Here is an 18,806-nt window from a genome sequence, read left to right on the forward strand (position 1 = left end):
TGCTCACCCTGTCGTTTACCACCTGCGTTATTGTCACTGGAGTTTGAGCAGGAGCCGCTAATGTTCCCTCCTTTGCTCCTTCGCCTTCATGCCTGTCCTCCATGTGTCTGACACCAGGCCTGATCTCATACCTCCCCTGTTGACAGTCTTTCTGTAGCTCCTTTCATCGACAACAGGAGTTTGGATTTCATGGATCTCTCGGGCAGTGGGAGGAGCTGGGAGGGCTACTGTTGTGTTGCCAACTTCTAATTTTTCTAAATAAGAAGGTTAGAAGAACAAGGAGCTTGCTATCGACCATCATTTTACAGAAAAGGACATTTAATGCTAAAAGAGGCCTAATTTAGAAGACGACTAGGCCAGAGTGTAGTGGTCAGGTGTGCAGTCTGCGGGTCGGGTAGTGGCCCAGCTACTCACCTTGTTGGCTTCTATGGGTGCCTTAATGAGCTTCTGTCAAATGGGAAGTACGTTTAAGAGTGTACCTCACAGCATTGTTTTGTGGATTAAATGAAGCGATGCCTGCTGAAAGCAGCGTGTGGCATACAGTCTAGAGGAACTCAGTCACAGGACCTTGCAGCCCCAGCTGGATGCAGACCCTTCTACAGGAGGGAGCCCAAGGCTGCCTGCCTTTCCTTCAGAGCCTCCGGGGACCCTTGCTCACAAAGTGTGATGGAACTTTTCTTTGTTTACAGTTAACTCTATAAACTCAAATCTGTTGAAGTCTTCGGTGTGTCTGCATAACAGTTTCCACGTGCAGAGCTCTCATTTAGCATTGTGTGTGATTATTGCATTTTAGCATCCTTTTCAAGCTTGATGGTGGTAGTGGTAAAGAACCTGCTTGCCAATGCAGGACACGAAAGAGATGATGTGGGTTCAATCCTTTGGTCAGGAAGATCCTGTAGAGGAGGGCATGTCACCCTCTCTAGTGTTCTTGCCTGGAGAAGCCCATGGACAGAGAAGCCTGGTGGGCTATGGTCCATAGGATCACAAAGAGTCAGACATGACTAAAGCAACCTAGCATGCAAACATGTATAAGATATTGATTCATGTCATAACTTTTTAAGAATCTCAAGGCATAGCCACTGGTAGGTACCTAATGATTATAGTGTTTAAGTGTTTTCCTTACTTTTGACTCTTCTAGAAACTACTAGGCTTCAGGGTGTGTTCAGTGATGCAATGGTTAGTGGGCTTATTACAACAAACTGCCTTAGCCCCCTCACATAACTCTTTTCATTGGTCTGGGGGCGCCAAGGCTGCACTCAGTTGGATCTCAGGGCTACGCTTTGAGAATCACAGAGGATGCAGAAACCTTTCTACCGCCTCAGCTGGGCCATGATTTTCCTCCAGGCTCTCCTCTGAGGTCTCTTTTGGAGTTGGCTCGCTTTTTTTTTTGCAATAAGAATATGAGTTACTTGAAGTCAAGTACTGGGGAGCTGCTCCATGTTCTCATTTCTAGAACAATGCCTTACTCACAAGTGAATGTTGATCAAATCAGGTTTCTAGTTTTCTTCCTGAAAATTGCCAAAATTTGGCAAAATTGCCAAAATCATTTCCACATTGCTGTTTTCCAAATGGCAGTGAAGTGGGTCAGGTTTTTCTGCTTCAGCAATGATGTTAAGCAAGAGAGTTCCAGAAAAACATCTATTTCTGCTTTATTGACTATGCCAAAGCCTTTGACTGTGTGGATCACAATAAACTGTGGAGACGTCTGAAAGAGATGGGAATACCAGACCACCTGACTTGCCTCTTGAGAAACCTGTATACAGGTCAGGAAGCAACAGTTAGAACTGGACATGGAACAACAGACTGGTTCCAAATAGGAAAAGGAGTATGTCAAGGCTGTATATTGTCACCCTGCTTATTTAACTTATATGCAGAGTACATCCGGAGAAGGCAGTGGCAACCTACTCCAGTACTCTTGCCTGGAAAAATCCCATGGACGGAGGAGCCTGGTAGGCTGGAGTCCATGGGGTCGCGAAGAGTTGGACATGACTGAACGACTTCACTTTCACTTTTCACTTTCATGCATTGGAGAAGGAAATGGCAACCCACTCCAGTGTTCTTGCCTGGAGAATCCCAGGGACAGCGGAGCCTGGTGGGCTGCCATCTGTGGGGTTGTGCAGAGTCGGACAGGACTGAAGCGACTTAGCAGCAGCAGCAGCAGAGTACATCATGAGAAACGCTGGGCTGGATGAAGCACAAACTGGAATCAAGATTGCTGGGAGAAATATCAGTAACCTCAGATATGCAGATGACACCACCCTTATGGCAGAAATGCAAAGAAGAACTAAAGAGCATCTTGATGAAAGTGAAAGAGAACAGTGGAAAAGTTGGTTTAAAGCTCAACATTCAGAAAACTAAGATCATGGCATCTGGTCCCATCATTTCATGGGAAATAGATGGGGAAACAGTGGCTGACTTTTTTTTTCTGGGCTCCAGAATCACTGCAGATGGTGATTGCAGCCATAAATTAAAAGACACTTACTCCTTGGAAGGAAAGTTATGACCAACCTAGATGGCATATTGAAAAGCAGAGACATTAATTTGCCAACAAAGGTCCATCTAGTCAAGGCTATGGTTTTTCCAGTGGTCATGTATGGATGTGAGAGTTGGACTGTGAAGAAAACTGAGTGCTGAAGAATTGATGCTTTTGAACTGTGGTGTTGGAGAAGACTCTTGAGAGTCCCTTGGACTCCAAGGAGATCAAAGCAGTTCATACTAAAGGAAATCAGTCCTGGGTGTCCATTGGAAGGACTCATGTTGAAGCTGAAACTCCAGTACTTTGGCCACCTGATGCGAAGAGCTGACTCATTGGAAAAGACCCTGATGCTGGTAAGGTTGAGGGCAGGAGGAGAAGGGGATGACAGAGGATGAGATGGTTGGATGGCATCACCGACTCAATGGGCATGGGTTTGGGTGGACTCCAGGAGTTGGTGATGGACAGGGAGGCCTGGCGTGCTGCAGTCCTTGGGGTCGCAAAGAGTCGGACACAACTGAGCGACTGAACTGAACTGTGTTGCATTTAAAAAGCAGTCAAGAGATAGTTTGGGAGCAGTAGCACCAACAGTCTCAGAGGAAGATGTGGCTGCTCACCCTGAGCTAGATTTGGAAGGCTGGATTGGGAATGAAGCTGGGCGAATGAGGAGGGGGTGAGGTGTGAGCGAAGAGTCTGTTCCAAAGGAAATTACAAAGGATATAGTTGATGGTGGTGTTAAATCAGCTGCTCAGAAGGATTCAGGGGTCCTCTAATGACAGGATCTGTTCACTTCAAGGATTTCATAGCCTTAATGTTGTAGAAGGTAGGGGTAGAGAAGACAAGGAGTCCATAGGAACAAAAGCGACAGGCTGTCCTTTTCATTTGAGGTGGGATGGGGCAGGGTGTGCCTGCCCAGTCTGTTGTGCATCCCCTGGGAGAGGCTGCCTGCACCATCCCTTTAGCTCCCACCGCCTGGAGAAAAGCCCTTTTCATATTGTGGGCATTTTTATTTCTAATAAACCCTTGTTCTCACTATGTTAATTGTCATTTGTTCTCTATGGAAGCTCTTTCTGCAATGGCTGGCTTTTCCAGTACTTTGTGCAGCATGATGAGGTAACCATAGACTTTCAGACTGCCAAGGGGTGTTCTGTGGCTAACTAGCCGCAAACTGTAGTCAGAGACAGAAGGTTGAGGCCCAGAGAAGGGGTCATCCAGGGGCCTCAAGTCTGGTGGCCATTGCAGGCTGTCCCCTTCCCTGTAGTGTGTGCTCACTGAGAGTGAAATGTTGATGGTAGGAGGGCTCAGGGTTTCTCTTCTGGCTTCTCATTCCTGGGGCCGCCAGCAACTGGCCCTCCTCCCTGCCCTGGCTGTGGGACTGTTGAACACCCCAAAAGACAGGGAGTGGACAGAGCTTCCATTTCTCCCAGACTGTTCCAGGGACCTCTTCACTGTGGAACATGTGTATGTCAATAATTTTTCATTCTGCAGAGGGGGAATTGGGAACGTGCTTGTGGTCTGCAGCCATGGACATCTTACTAGTTCCCTGGAGTTCATTATGATGGAATTGACCTTTATCAAACACTGACCAGAACAAGGAGACAAACCATTCTCTAGGAGACAGAGCAGCTAATATTTTTCAAACATGGAAAACATTATTTTCAAAAAAATGATTGCTTTTCCAAAATGAAATTGAAAATACTTTTGTGCGTCTGAAAATTTGTGTGTACTGTAATACTGTAATCATCTTATTTTTCTAGAGGTTCTTCCATTCTGTTTATGTTGAGTTTCTCTGATTTTCTTCTTTTTCTTTCAATTTTTCCTCTATTATTTCTTTTTGTTGTCTTAAAATATCACAAAGTTAATAATCTTACAGTTATAGAGATCACAACCAGAGTGGGTCTCACTGGGCTAAAAGCAAGGTGTGAGAGGGCCACGTTTCTTCCGGAGGCTCCCAGGAGAATGTTTCCTGCCTTTTTAGCTTCTGTAGGTGCTGAATTCTGTGGCTCATGACCCTTCCTTCGTCATCAAAGCTGGCAGTGGCCAGTAGAGTCCTGCACCCCCTCGTGTATGAAGCCTGCTCCTCTGCCTTCCTTTCTACATTAGAGGCCCTGTGATGACACTGGGCCCAGCTGCATCATCCAGGGTACCAGCCTGGCCTGAGGTTAGCAGTCTGCCCACCTCTTCCCTCCTGCTGTGTAAGGTACCACATATAGGTGTGGTGGGCAGGACTGCACAGCTCTGAAACCACAACATTGGCCTTTAGAAGTTTTTGCCATCTTATTTATCTTTATGATCTTTGTGACTAAATAGGACATAAAACATCATTTCATACTATCATTAAATTAAAAAAAATTTATAAACAAAGTTCGTATGTGATTCATCTTTGTTTCTAAGAATATAGGCATACCTTAATTTTGCTAAATCAAGGTATCTTTGTTTCTTCATGTATTTTTTTTTTAAGTTTTCGTGAAACAGTCCAAAAGAAATATTTTTAGAAAAATTTCCTTACTTACCGTTTCCTGGTGTCAAGTGTAAAATATTCCTACACTTTATTCCGTGTATCTTTCACCAGATGGGTCCCTTAGCACTCAGGGATACTGTTTTCCATCCATTCCAAACTGACCTTGGCTCTTTCAGTGGACTGGGGAGCTTGGGGCTACATAGCCTCTGGCTGGCTGGTGTTGAAAAATGAGGGGCACCCGTGGCCCAGGGCCTCTGTGCTGTGCTCACGTGAGCAGGTTGCAGACATATCTGAAGTGATGGAAGGCTGTCAGATGCATTTTAACATAGTCAGGTTGAAGCCGCTGAGTTGTATCTCAACGATTGAAAGGGAGATCCAGGGCTTAACCCTCAGACTTTCAAAGTCTTGGGGACAAGAACTTACAAATTGATGATAAGCAGGCCCTTCTAAGGAAAGCATTACCTGTAGTTTCTGGGGCCCGTGTTTGGAATTAGTGTATTGACATGTGTGCTTGTTTTCCTAGGTCCGGGCCCACCAGCTGGTCTTGCCACCGTGCGATGTGGTGATCAAGGCTGTGGCTGACTATGTCCGCAACATCCAGGATACCTCGGACTTGGATGCCATAGCTAAAGATGTTTTCCAGCATTCTCAGGTAGAAATGCAAGCTCTTGGGTAGTGCTTTGTGCTCTGGTGTGTGCTGAATTAGGAAGGGTCTTGAGAGGCACACACCAGCCATGCCCAGGAGGGCTTCCAGCTGTCAGGCCTTGGTGCCAGCCAGGAGGGCTGGCCCCTCACCTAGCTTCTCCAGCCTCCCCTCCAGCCTGCACAGAGGTAGACAAATAGTAAGGCCTCTGCTGCTCCTAGATCCTCCATCATAATTCAGTGGGATTTCTACTAAGACAGACGTATCAAATGGGCAAACAGAATTGTGATCTCTGATTTGTCCATCCCTCCAAGTGATGATCAGGGATTTCTTCTTCCTTTTTTGGAAAGTAAGGAATTCAAGGGAGGTTGGACTTTAGTAGAAGCGATGAAGTTTGTGTGACTTCCTATTTGCTCTCTGAAGAGCTAAATTTGGACCTCCGCTTTGCTAGAGATGGAAAGTAAAACCTTTGCAGGTAGCATCAGAGACGTTGCCGAGGGAAGGTTGGAGGACTGCATTGTAGAACTCAGGTCTCCTGAGTGCCATGTCAGACTCTGATAAGTACGGTGTTCTAAGAGAATTAATGTTTAACCTGTTTCTTTAATGATAATCTGTTGATTTTCCTTAATGGTTTTAATGTTTATTCTAAACTCTCATCTGGCTTTAAAGGCTATAGCCTTATCCATGTGTTGAATTATATTAATATACACACGACCAGTGGCATACTAATTTACAAAGGTTTTCCTGCATTTGTTTCAGTCTAGAACAGATGACAAAGTTATTCGATTTAAGAGAGCAATTGGATATTATTCAGCGACTAGCAAGCCTATGGCATTTCACCCACCACATTACTTAGGTAAGTAATTCGAGGCCTCTGTGATGCTAACCATGCAGTAACCAAAGAGATTTAAATATTCAGCCAATAATCTTGTGAGTTTATTGTTTTGAAATAAGATTTCTATCATTATACAAATAAGTACTAGCAGAACTTCCTGGGCAGACTCAGTAGTAATTCCTGGAAGTGTTGAAAAGCAAGAGCAAACTTATGAGACTTAAGAGATTGGAAGAAAAAAGGATGCAGTCATAAGGACTAAGGCTGGCAGTAATGGTGATACTTAAATCTGTGTCCGTGAGGTGTGGGCTTATAGAGTGCGCCAGGGACACAGAAGACCCACCCGATCTTTAGGTGCCTTCAGCGCAGTGGATTGATGTCTCCTCTTTGTTGCCTTTTTTTGGCAAAAGATCAGATTTCTCTCAAGAGAGTTGAAATTGGGGAATTAAAAACAATTGTAAACTGCCTGAAGGCTGCTTGATAATAGATATCTCATGGGAGGTTGTAAAGCACTAACCCTAAGTACCAACCTCCTTCCTAAGTCAGATTGCATTTTTTAGGGTCCAGATCAGTAAAGCTGTGAGAAATCATCCTGCCACTTGTTGTTTCAGTTGTGCTTATTTTATATAATGAGACTGTCAAGAGGAATGAGACTTTTAACTGATTTCATATTAACTCTGCGGTTGAAAATGTTCCTAACAGTGTCCTTTGCATGATAGTATTCACTCACCTATTTAAGCACAGTGTGACTGTGCTGTGTATGTGGTTGGTGGGGGCGGGGGGGACGATACAGATACAGGTAAGTGCTGGCTTTTGATGGCAGTCTCTGTGCATGGGTAACAACAAGTGCATATGGATTGTGCCTATGGACAAGTGAATATGCTGTGTGATCGAGGAGGGTACAGGCCATTTCATCTGATGACCCAGTTCCCCGTTGTGGGATACCCACCCCCCTGTCCCTAGCCATGTCTTTTCTTCCCAGCAGTCAGAGTAGTGTTTAAAAATGTTGGTCAGCCTATTTCATTCCTCTCATGCTTGTAACAAATTCCCAACTGCATACCTGCTTCCTCCCCCCACATCAAGCTCCTTCTCTTGCTGGCCTCTGCCCCTCACCTTCCAGGCCCTGCCGTCTTTCCTGTGTGAAATGTACGACACTGGCTCCTGCTGTGGGGTCTTGGCACTGGCTGTGGACCTAGAGCTCTTGCCCCCTGACTTCCTGTGTGCGGGGCATTCCCATTTCTATTGTCCAGGCTTCACTGTCACCTTTCTTGGCTCCACTAGGCCATCCTGTCAAATGATTCTCTGCACATCTCCTCAGACACACCCTCCCAACCCCTAAGAATGTCAGGGGTCCAGGGATGGACAACCCCAGGATATCAGCTGCCACCTTCATCCTTTACAGGAGTGGGGAAATATTTGCCCAAATGACTTAATCCATGAAGAGCTGTTGAATCAGGAGAATGAAATGATTAGATGTAACTTAAGGTTACTCTTGGAAAGGCGGACAGGTAGTGCTGGGCGGGGGGACTCGATACCACGTGTCTCTTCAGTTAAGCTGAGATATAACAGGGGCAGATGGTGGTGGCTGGGTTTTACTGCTGGCACAGGAATAGATGCTGTTGAGACAGGTGAGTGGCTGGGGTACTGATGCCAGGTTGTGGACATCTCTTTTCCATTGCCTCCTGGCTTCGTTTTTCCTGTTTTATTAAAATGGGATACTTATGTTAATATTGAAAGGGCAAGTATAGGTAAAGTGCTTTAATGAGTGCTTGTTACAAGCAGATACTGTCATTTTTATTCTTGTAGGAAGGATGACTGGCAAAAGCTCTGAATGTTGGATGATCAAGTAGCCTGAAAGAAGTTAACACAAAGACGTACTTGGTACCTCATATATCTGTAGTGATGTTCTAGATCTTATATGACAGTTGTACTTTAAACATTCATTATAATATACTTGGGACTGGGCTTCCCAGGTGGCTCATTTTGGTAAAGAATCTGCCTCCAGTGCAAGAGATACAGGAAACTCAGATTTGACTCTGGGTTGGAAATATCCCCTGAAGGAGGAAATGGTAACCCACTCCAGTATTCTTGCCTGGAGAATGCAGTGGACAGAGGAGCCTGGTGGGCCACAGTCCACGGGGTTGTGCAGAATTGGATATGACCGAAGTGACTGAGCATGCACTTGTGGTTGGGACTAGAGCCTTTATTAGTAGGAAGGAAAATAGGTGGGAGAAGGATAGAGACAGGATAGATTGACTTACCATTTGGCATTGACCTGAGCTGATAACAGTTTGGAAGGTGTTCTGAAGAGGAAGATGAGTTTTAAATTAGGTTTAAATTTGAGCTTCTTAGAAATATTTACTGTTCTGTTAAGTGCTTTCATGTTCTTATTAAATCATCAAAGGACATTATGGGGTAAGTATTTTATAAAAGAAGTTAATAGTCTTAGAATTCTCTTTCACTTTCACTCAGTGGTTTATGGAGAACAGTGGTGTAATTGGTAAAGAACTGGGGATATTTAGAATGATGTTTTCAAGTAGGTTAATGTAGGTGATAACCACCTACAACATCCTTCTATAAAGCATTTCCTATTGCTTCTGACTATTGCAGTAATCGTAATTATACAGCAAGGACTTAACAAAGCACAGGCACAGATAGTTTGGGACAGTGTAGAGTTCAGTATATGACCATATACGGAAATTGAGAGAGGGTGAGGCAAGATTGGGAAGGAAGGTTTATTTCAAGCAGAACCAGCAGAAACAGATAAATGTAAAAATCAGTATTTTTTTTTTTTCCTGATAAGTATAAAGAAGCAAAAGTATCTGGAAATGGTGCTCACTGGTTTTTGGCTCTATGTGCTGTTGTTGTTTAATCACTGACTTTGCAACCCCATGGTCTGTAGCACACCAGGCCTCCCTGTTCTTCACCATCTCCTGAAGTTTGCCTAAGTTCATGTCCATTGCATCAGTGATGCCATCCAGCTACCTCATCCTCTGATGCCTTCTCTTCCTTCTGCCCTCAGTCTTTCCCAGCATTGGGAATTTTTCCAGTGAGTCGGCTGTTTGTATCAGGTGACCAGAATCCTGGAGCTTTGGCTTCAGCATCAGTCCTTCCAGTGAGTTTTCAGGGTAGATTTCCCTTAAGATTGACTGGTTTGATCTCTTTGCTGTCCAGGGGACTCTCAAGAGTCTTCTCCAGCACCGCAGTTTGAAGGCATCAATTCTTTGGTGCTCTGCCTTCTTTATGGTCCAGCTCTCACAATCGTACATGACCACTGGAAAGACCATAACCTTGACTGTGTATGGAACTGTGTCGGCAAAGTGATGTCCTTACTTTCGACACGCTGTCTAAGGTTTGTCATAGCTTTCCTGCCAGGAAGCAGTCGTCTTCTGGTTTCGTGGCTGCAGTCACCACCTGCAGTGATTTTACAGTCCACAAGAAGGAAATCTGGCACGACTTTCACCTTTTACCCTTCTATTTGCCATGAAGTAATGGGGCCAGGATCTTACTTTTTGAAATATTTAGTTTTAAGCCAGCTTTTTCACTCTCCTCCTTCTTCCTCACAAGAGAGTCTTTAGTTCCACTCGCTTTCTGTCATTGGAGTGGTATCATCCGCATATCTGAGGTTATTGGTGCTTCTCCTGCCTGTCTAGATTCCAGCTTGTAACTCATACAGCCCAACATTTCTCATGATGTGCTCAGCGTATAGGTAGGTTAAATAGAGTGACAGCAGACAGCCCTGTTATACTCCTTTCTCAATCATGAACCAATCAGTTTGTTCCATACAGAATCTTAACTTGCTTCTTGACCCACATACAGGTTTCTCACGAGATAGGTAAGATGGTCTGGTATTCCCATCTCTTTAAGAGTTTTCCACAGTTTGTTATGAGCTACATAGTCAAAGGCTTTAGGTAGATGCTTTTCTGGTATTCCCTTGCTTTTTCTGTGATATAGCAGATATTGATAATTTGATCTCTGGTTCCTCTGCCTTTTCTAAACCCAGCTTGGACTTCTGAAAGTTCATTGTTCGTGTAATGCTGAAGCCTAGAACGCAAGATTTTAAGCATGACCTCACTAGCATGGGACGTCCCTGGTGGCTTAGCTGGTAAAGAAGCCACCTGCAATGTGGGAGACCTGGGTTCAGTCCCTGGGTTTGAAAGATCCCCTGGAGAAAGGAAAGGCTACACACTCCAGAATTTCATGAACTGTTCATGGGGTTGCAAAGAATTGAACAGGACTGAGTGACTTTCAGTTTCACTTTACTAGCATGGGAGATGAGTGTGATTGCCCAATGGCTTGAACATTAGTACTACGCTTCTTGGGAATTGGGATGAGGATTGACCTTTTCCAGTCCTGTGGTCATTGCTGGGTCTTCCAGATTTGCTGACATATTGAGTGCAACACATTGATAGCATCATCCTTTAGGGTGTTGAATAGCTCTACTGGAATTCCATCACATCTATCAGCTTTATTGATAGCAGTGCTTCCTAAGACCCACTTAACTTCACGCTCCAGAATGTCTGGCTGTGGGTGACAGACCACACCATCATAGTTATCCAGTTCATTAAGATCTCTTTTTGTACGTCCTTCCATGTATTCCTTTCATCTCTTCTGATCTCTTCAGCATCTACTAGGTCTCTACCATTTCTGTCCTTTATTGTGCCTATCTTTGGGCAAAATATTCCCTTGATATTTCCAGTTTTCCTGAAGAGATTTGTCATCTTTTCCTTTCTGTTATTTTCCTCTATTTTTATTCACTGTTCATTGAAGAAGGCCTTCTTGTCTCCCTGAAACTCTGCATTTAGTTGGATGTAACTTTCCCTTTCTCCCTTGCTTTTCACTTCTCTCTTCAGCTATTTGTAAAGCCTCGTCAGAAGGCAAAAACCATTTTGCCTTCCTGCTTTTCTTTTTCTTTGCAGGGACCCACTAAATGGAGAGTGATGACTGAAATGGAAATCAGAAGCCTAGAAGAGTTAGGGAAATGCTTTCTTGAGTTAGGGAAATATTTTCTTGGCATCCCACATGAGCACCTAAGGCATATTTTCCACAAAAAAATATTCCTAAAAGCAGTAGGTTGATCGTAAGTGGTCTTTTCAAATCACAGTTCATTATGTTATTCTACAAGAAAACACATTCAGAATTTCGAACAACCAAAGCGGAACATAACTTTCTTGTTCATTAGAGCCTGTCTCTATTAATCATTTTAGAAACTAGAATATGTGTAGAGTTTTGGAAAAAAAATGTTACAGAATCATTGTAGAAGCTCAAGAGTATGACTACTGAGAATAAAAATGGGGGGAGTTGATTCTACCCCGAGTTGTTAATCTGGCTAGAATTTTAGGTTCTACCACAGAATAGTTTTCAGAATCTCAGTTCGCTTCAGGACTCTGTATTTTCAAAAGAAAAACCTTCCTGGCCAGATCCATGTGGATTGGCATTGGGAGGTGACTGCTGTGTCTTCCATGCTTTTCCTTCTGAGTCTAGGTAGTTTTCTGCAGGATTGAGGGAAAAAACCTCAGACCTCCATACTGTTATTGGATGGTGTGGAATTTATGGAAGGAAGTGCACATGCTCCCTGTCTCATTGCTGGGAGGCCTCGTCTGCATAGTGTATAGTCCCTTTCTTTTTCCAGTCCATACTGTATTTATACTGTGGACTCCCAGAAATTATATATTATGAATATATACAATAATGGATATATATAATATCCATCTGTATTTATTATATATATTTATGAATTGTATCTACTAGGTAGATTTTTAAAGTAAGTTACAGGTGAGATTAACATTAATTTTAAAGCATTTACCCCTATCAGAAACACTGTGTTGGGAATTGGGGATCTAGAGATTGAGTATACTTTTTCCCTTTCCGTCATTGTATTGAATGGCCACCATCACCAGAGAACCCTCAGTCTACATGTAAGCACAAATAACATATGTCAGAATTGAGTTGTCAGTAGTATTTGGCTCCCTGATTGAACAAGTAGTTCTTAAACCTAAGCTGCGCTCCATTGTGAATCATTGGCAGAATTTAAGAATAACAAATAATACAGAGATATGAGAGGCCACCTCAGGTCCGTGCATATGGATTCTGTAGGCATCAGCCAATCCTTGTCTATTTGTGAAAAGCCATGCAAGAGACACAGAGGCCCACTGCACCAGCAAAAGCATGCAGTGTGTCCTCATGGCCTTCCTCGTGAAAAACAGATAAGCTGTCACTGCACACTGCTAGAATAGCCACAGTCCACACATTGTCACCACCAAATGCCGGTGAGGACGTGGGACACAGAAACCCTCACTCCTTGCTGGGAGGAATACAATACGAAGGTACAGCCACTCTGAAGACATGGTTGCAGTTTCTTACAAACCCGAACATACTCTTAGCATACAATCCAGTAATCCTGCTGTGTGGTATTTACCCAAAGGAGTTGAATACTGGCGTTCACGCAGAAACCTGCATGTGAATGTTTATAGCAGCTTTATTCATAGATGCCAAGACATGGCAGTGACTAGGATATCCTTAACTAGGTGAATGGTTAAGTAAACTGCTACATCCAGACAATGGGCTGTTATCTAGTGCTGAAAAGAGACTGGCTACTTAGCCATGAAAAGACATGGAAGAACCTTAAATATACATTGAAAGAAACTAATATGAAAGGCTATATACTGTTTGATTCCATCTGTGACATTCTGGGAAAGACAAAGCTATGGACACAGTAAGATAGTCAGGGGTTCCAGGGTTGGAGGGTGAGAGAGGAGTGAATAGGCAAAGCATGGAGTTTTTAGAGCAGTGAAAATGTAATGCTGGATTTATGTCATTGTAAATTTGTCCAGACTTTCAGAATACACACCACAAAGAGGAAATCCTAATGTAAACTATAGACTTTAGTTAATAGTAATGTATCCAAGCCAGGCTTCAGTAGTACATGAACTGTGAACTTCCAGATGTTCAAGCTGGATTTAGAAAAGGCAGAGGAACCAAAGATCAATTTGCCAACATCTGTTGGATCATCGAAAAAGCACAAGAGTTCCAGAAAAACATCTATTTCTGCTTTATTCACTACACCAAAGTCTTTGACTGTGTGGATCACAACAAACTGGAAAATTCTTCAAGAGATGGGAAGACCAGACCACCTGACCTGCCTCTTGAGAAGTCTGTATGCAGGTCAGGAAGCAACAGTTAGAACTGGACATGGAACAACAGACTGGTTCCAAATAGGAAAGGAGTATATCAAGCCTGTGTATTGTCACCCTGCTTATTTAACTTATATGCAGAGTACATCATGAGAAATGCTGGGCTGCATGAAGCACAAGCTGGAATCAAGATTGCTGGAAGAAATATCAATAACCTCAGATATGCAGATGACACCACCTTTATGGCAGAAAGTGAAGAGGAACTAAAGAGCATCTTGATGAAAGTGAAAGAGGACAGTGAAAAGTTGCCTTAAAGCTCAACATTCAGAAAACGAAGATCATGGCATCTGGTCCCATCACTTCACGGGAAATAGATGGAGAAACAGTGGAAACTGTGACAGACTTTATTTTCTTGGGCTCCAAAATCACTGCAGATGGTGACTGCAGCCATGAAATTAAAAGACGCTTACTCTTTGGAAGAAAAGTTATGACTAACCTAGACAGCATATTAAAAAGCAGAGACATTACTTTGCCAACAAAAGTCCGTCTAGTCAAGGCTATGGTTTTTCCAGTAGTCATATATTGATGTGAGAGTTGGACTATAAAGAAAGCTGAGTGCCACAGAATTGATGCTTTTGAACTGTGGTGTTGGAGAAGATTCTTGAGAGTCCCTTGGACTGCAAGGAGATCCATCCAGTCCATCCTAAAGGAGATCAGTCCTGAATACTGATGCTGGAATGGAAGGACTGATGCTGAAGCTGAAACTCCAATACTTTGGCTACCTGATGTGAAGAGCTGACTCATTGGAAAAGACCCTGACGCTGGGAAAGGTTGAAGGCGAGAGGAGAAGGGGACGACAGAGGATGAGATGTTGGATGGCATCACCAACTCAATGGACGTGAGTCTGAGTAAACTCCAGAAGTTGGTAATGGACCGGGAGGCCTGGTGTGCTGCATCAATATTGGATCGTCAGTTGTAACAAATGTACCATAGTAATGCAAGGTGTGTACCTTCTGCTTATGTTTTCTATAAAGTATAATTCGTCAAAAAATAGTCTATTAATTTTTTAAAAAAGAATAGATGAGCTCCTTGATACGTTTACTTCCTACCAGGCACTGTGCTGAGTGTTGAACAAGGTAGTAGACAGGACAGATGTCAGTGTTGCCCTTTCAGATGATTGAGATGAGGAGTCGTACAGGAAAGTAACAAGAGACAGTCAAGGAATACCAGCCTGGTTAAAACAATACTTGATTAAACCAGTGTTTGGTTCTGTTCAGTTAAATTAATGTTTAGGTGAGGTTTGAGTGTAAAGTAGGAATTTAGCAAAATTACAGTATAGAGGAAGAATATATACAGAGGAGACAGAATGTGTAAAGGCTCTGAGGTGGAGGCCAGGATGTAGAAGAAACAAGAATGTGGTTGGAACACAGGAGAGCAAGGGAAGGAGTAGGTGATGCTTGTTGGGCTGGAGTGCAGTGGCCGTGTAGGGCCTTAGACTTACTCTTTGGACCATGAAAACTCATTGAAGGCTTTTTCACTGTGAAAACTTAAAATTATTTTGAAACTGTCATATGCACAATATATTTGTACAGTAAATAAAGCAGACATCAGTGGAGTATTACTAGTATCAGAGTCCTATCCTTGTCTCTCCCTGGACACATTCCCCTGTGCTCCAGCACCGTGAATTTTGTATTAATGGTCTCTTTGCTTTTCTTTATTGTGTCTGTGCCCTGAGTACTAATTAGAGCCATGGAAATGGGTGGGATTCCTTGGGGAGGTTTTTGTGGAGGGCACTCTGTAGGGAGGTCTTGAGATAGTGTGCCTAGGTCAGGGAAGGGGTGGAGCTGGGGACACAGGGAGAGCAGTGCAACAGCCAAAGGAGTTGCGGCAAGAACAGCTGTCAGAGAAAGGAGGTGGAGGTGCCTGTGGCACTCAGAGCTCCCAGACCCCGTGCAGGTGCATGTGGCTGCCTGGTTCTCAGCAAGGTGTGAGGGATCCTAGAAAAAATAGTGTCTTGGCTTTGCACCTTCTTCTATACTGTAAAAGATGGAAGAGGGTAGGATGGGTGGCCAGCACCAGTCCCCCAAATCTACCTGAACTGTTTCCATAAAGGACTTGAAATGGGAGGGAGGTTTGAACATACTTCAACTTTTAGGTGGATGATGAAATCTGAGAGGGGGGCTGTGAAGGGAAATGGAAGTTGGGAGGGGATCGTGGCCCTGGGTCCCTTGGAGCACAGACGTGGACATCTGGTGGGGACCAAGGGATCTGTCAGGACAGCAGTGCATGTGCAAATAATAGAGAATTGTGCAAAGAGAACCATATTGAAATAGGAGCTCTCACCACTAAAGCATAGAACACATTCTATATAGTGTCCCCAAAGAAAGGACCTCTGGCTATAGAAACTTTGAAGGTGCTGGTAGAGAGGCCCCATGGGCATTTTATCTGGACAGGCTTGCCCAGGTCAGGGGCTGGCACCAGCCTGTGTCCTGACATGTCCTCAAGGTTGGCCGCATTCCTCCAGACTGGGTCAGAGGATCATGACTTACAAAATGCTGAATGGCAAACTTCAGTTCCAACCACTGGTGACCCATCTACAGGAGAACATAAATGCCTCCTGTCTTAACAGGAATAATTAGACACTGTAGTTGGTGCTCCTGGACCCCAACTCTTGGGACTGGGGCTCAGAAAGGTGCAAGGGAAAAATAAGAACCATTCGGTGGGCTGTCATTCTGGACCATGACTTTGCTGGAAGGCATCACTTTCTGATGTCTTGAGAAAGTGGCTTCCCGTGGATGCAGTCTGCACGGTGCTCAGCAAACTGTTCCGTTGTTTGTTGCCGGGCCTTCTAGGCTGTGTTGACACAACCTATCATTTTGAAAATATAGCTCTACCTCCCTGACAACGTGCATTCTCAGCATGGGAGGGAATGGTCAGGAGGTGTCCCCCCTGAACATGAAGACAGCCTGTGAAGAAAGATATGGTGCCTGCCGGGCTTCCTTGGCTGATGAGAAGAGTCTCTAAGGTCTCCAGGACTCAGGGTTGCCCGTTCAGGTCCACTGTGGGACACAGTAGCTGTGCAGAGTCCGTAGTGTGACCTGACCAGAATAGAGGGTGATGGCATTGCTCCTGTGGCTCGGTTGAGCTCCTCAGCTGCCACTGCACGCCAGGAAACATTGCTCTCAGGACCTTATCCACCTGCTGCCATTGCCCATGCACCCACGCTCACTATGCAGGGCCTCCTGCTGCAAGCGCTGGCTGTAGCAAGGCCACAGGATCCATATAAGGCAACTTGCTTTGTTCCCACCCAACAGTGTACCTCTGGGACTTTGTTGTGACTTCACAAAGGTTTGCTTTCATAGTAGGTTTTTTTTTTTCCTGCGTTAGTATTTTTAAAGCTTGTCTAATGTAAAGCCTTTGACTGTGTGGATCACAATAAACTGTGGAAAATTCTGAAAGAGATGGGAATACCAGACTACCTGACCTGCCTCTTGAGAAACCTATATGCAGGTCAGGAAGCAACAGTTAGAACTGGACATGGAACAACAGACTGGTTCCAAGTAGGAAAAGGGGTGCGTCAAGGCTGTATATTGTCACCCTGCTTATTTAACTTATATGCAGAGTACATCATGAGAAACGCTGGGCTGGATGAAGCACAAGCTGAAATCAAGATTGCCAGGAGAAATATCAATAACCTCAGATATGCAGATGACACCACCCTTATGGCAGAAAGGGAAGAGGAACTAAAGAGCCTCTTGATGAAAGTGAAAGAGGAAGAGTGAAAAAGTTGGCTTAAAGCTCAACATTCAGAAAATGAAGATCATGGCATCTGGTCCCATCACTTCATGGGAAATAGATGGGGAAACAGTGGAAACAGTGTCAGACTTTATTTTTCTGGGCTCCAAAATCACTGCAGATGGTGACTGCAGCCATGAAATTAAGACGCTCATTCCTTGGAAGGAAAGTTATGACCAACCTAGATAGCATATTCAAAAGCAGAGACATTACTTTGCCACCAAAGGTCCGTCTAGTCAAGGCTATGGTTTCTTCAGTGGTCACGTATCGATGTGAGAGTTGGACTGTGAAGAAAGCTGAGCACCGAAGAATTGATGCTTTTGATGTGTGGTGTTGGAGAAGACTCTTGAGAGTCCCTTGGACTGCAAGGAGATCTAACCAGTCCATTCTAAAAGAGATCAGCCCTGGGTGTTCTTTGGAAGGACTGATGCTAAAGCTGAAACTCCAGTACTTTGGCAATCTCATGCAAAGAGTTGACTCATTGGAAAAGACCCTGATGCTGGGAGGGATTGGGGGCAGGAGGAGAAGGGGACGACAGAGGATGAGATGGCTGGATGGCATCACCGACTCGATGGACGTGAGTTTGAGTGAACTCCGGGAGTTGGTGATGGACAGGGAGGCCTGGTGTGCTGCGATTCATGGGGTAGCAAAGAGTTGGACACAACTGAGCGACTGAACTGAATGTTTCACAGTGGGGCTGTGCTGTATGTAACCATGTCCTGTGGTCATCATTAGAATATTAAGGTTTTTTTTTTTTACTGTTACAGTGATCATTAAAAAAATTTTTTTTAATTGTCACCAAGTATTTGACATTATACTGTTGCTGACTCTGATGCTGGGAGGGATTGGGGGCAGGAGGAAAAGGGGACGACAGAGGATGAGATGGCTGGATGGCATCACCAACTCCATGGATGTGAGTTTGAGTGAATTCCGGGAGTTGGTGATGGACAGGGAAGCCTGGTGTGCTGCAGTTCATGGGGTCGCAAAGAGTCGGACACGACTGAGCGACTGAACTGAACTGATACTTCAATAATAAGTTCTTGAAATTTGGCATTCTTTACGAAGTTATATAATATTCGTTCTTTAAAACTTTGTTTACTAAACCCACTTTTTCCAGAATTTTGCTAAAGTTTTCTTACCATGGAAAGCTTTAAATGTAACTGAAAAATACAGAGGATAGTATAGTATCACGGGCATTAGGGAGCCCACTAAACAGGTGGAACAGATGTCTTCAGAGAAATACATTAGGCTTTTCTAAAAGTCATGTCTTAAGGTTTTTATATTTCTTTACCTCATATATGGAATAATAGATCACAGTATTTTGATTGTTAATTAAATGCTGCATTGTACCTGCCATTCTGTGTTTGCCCTTCGTTTTTTTTTTGAGACGTGTGCATGCTCATCGTTTTCAGTTTGTATCTTGTTAAAGCTAATGCAAATGGCATTGATGTCAAGCCGCCAGGGGTCTG

The 18,806-nt window shown here is 44.0% G+C and overlaps 1 protein-coding gene across 1 annotated transcript in view; it reads left to right on the top strand.

Moving 5' to 3' along the window:
- Positions 1–18,806, top strand: part of FAM120A (family with sequence similarity 120A) — a 116,897-nt gene that overhangs the window by 38,247 nt on the left and 59,844 nt on the right. Inside the window, exons 4-5 of the mRNA XM_052644891.1 lie at positions 5,458–5,586; positions 6,337–6,433. Of these exons, the coding sequence (XP_052500851.1) occupies positions 5,458–5,586; positions 6,337–6,433 (226 nt within the window). The remainder of the gene's footprint in view (positions 1–5,457; positions 5,587–6,336; positions 6,434–18,806) is intronic.

The sequence above is a fragment of the Budorcas taxicolor genome, chromosome 8, assembly GCF_023091745.1.
Source record: "Budorcas taxicolor isolate Tak-1 chromosome 8, Takin1.1, whole genome shotgun sequence".
NCBI classification, from domain to species: domain Eukaryota; kingdom Metazoa; phylum Chordata; class Mammalia; order Artiodactyla; family Bovidae; genus Budorcas; species Budorcas taxicolor.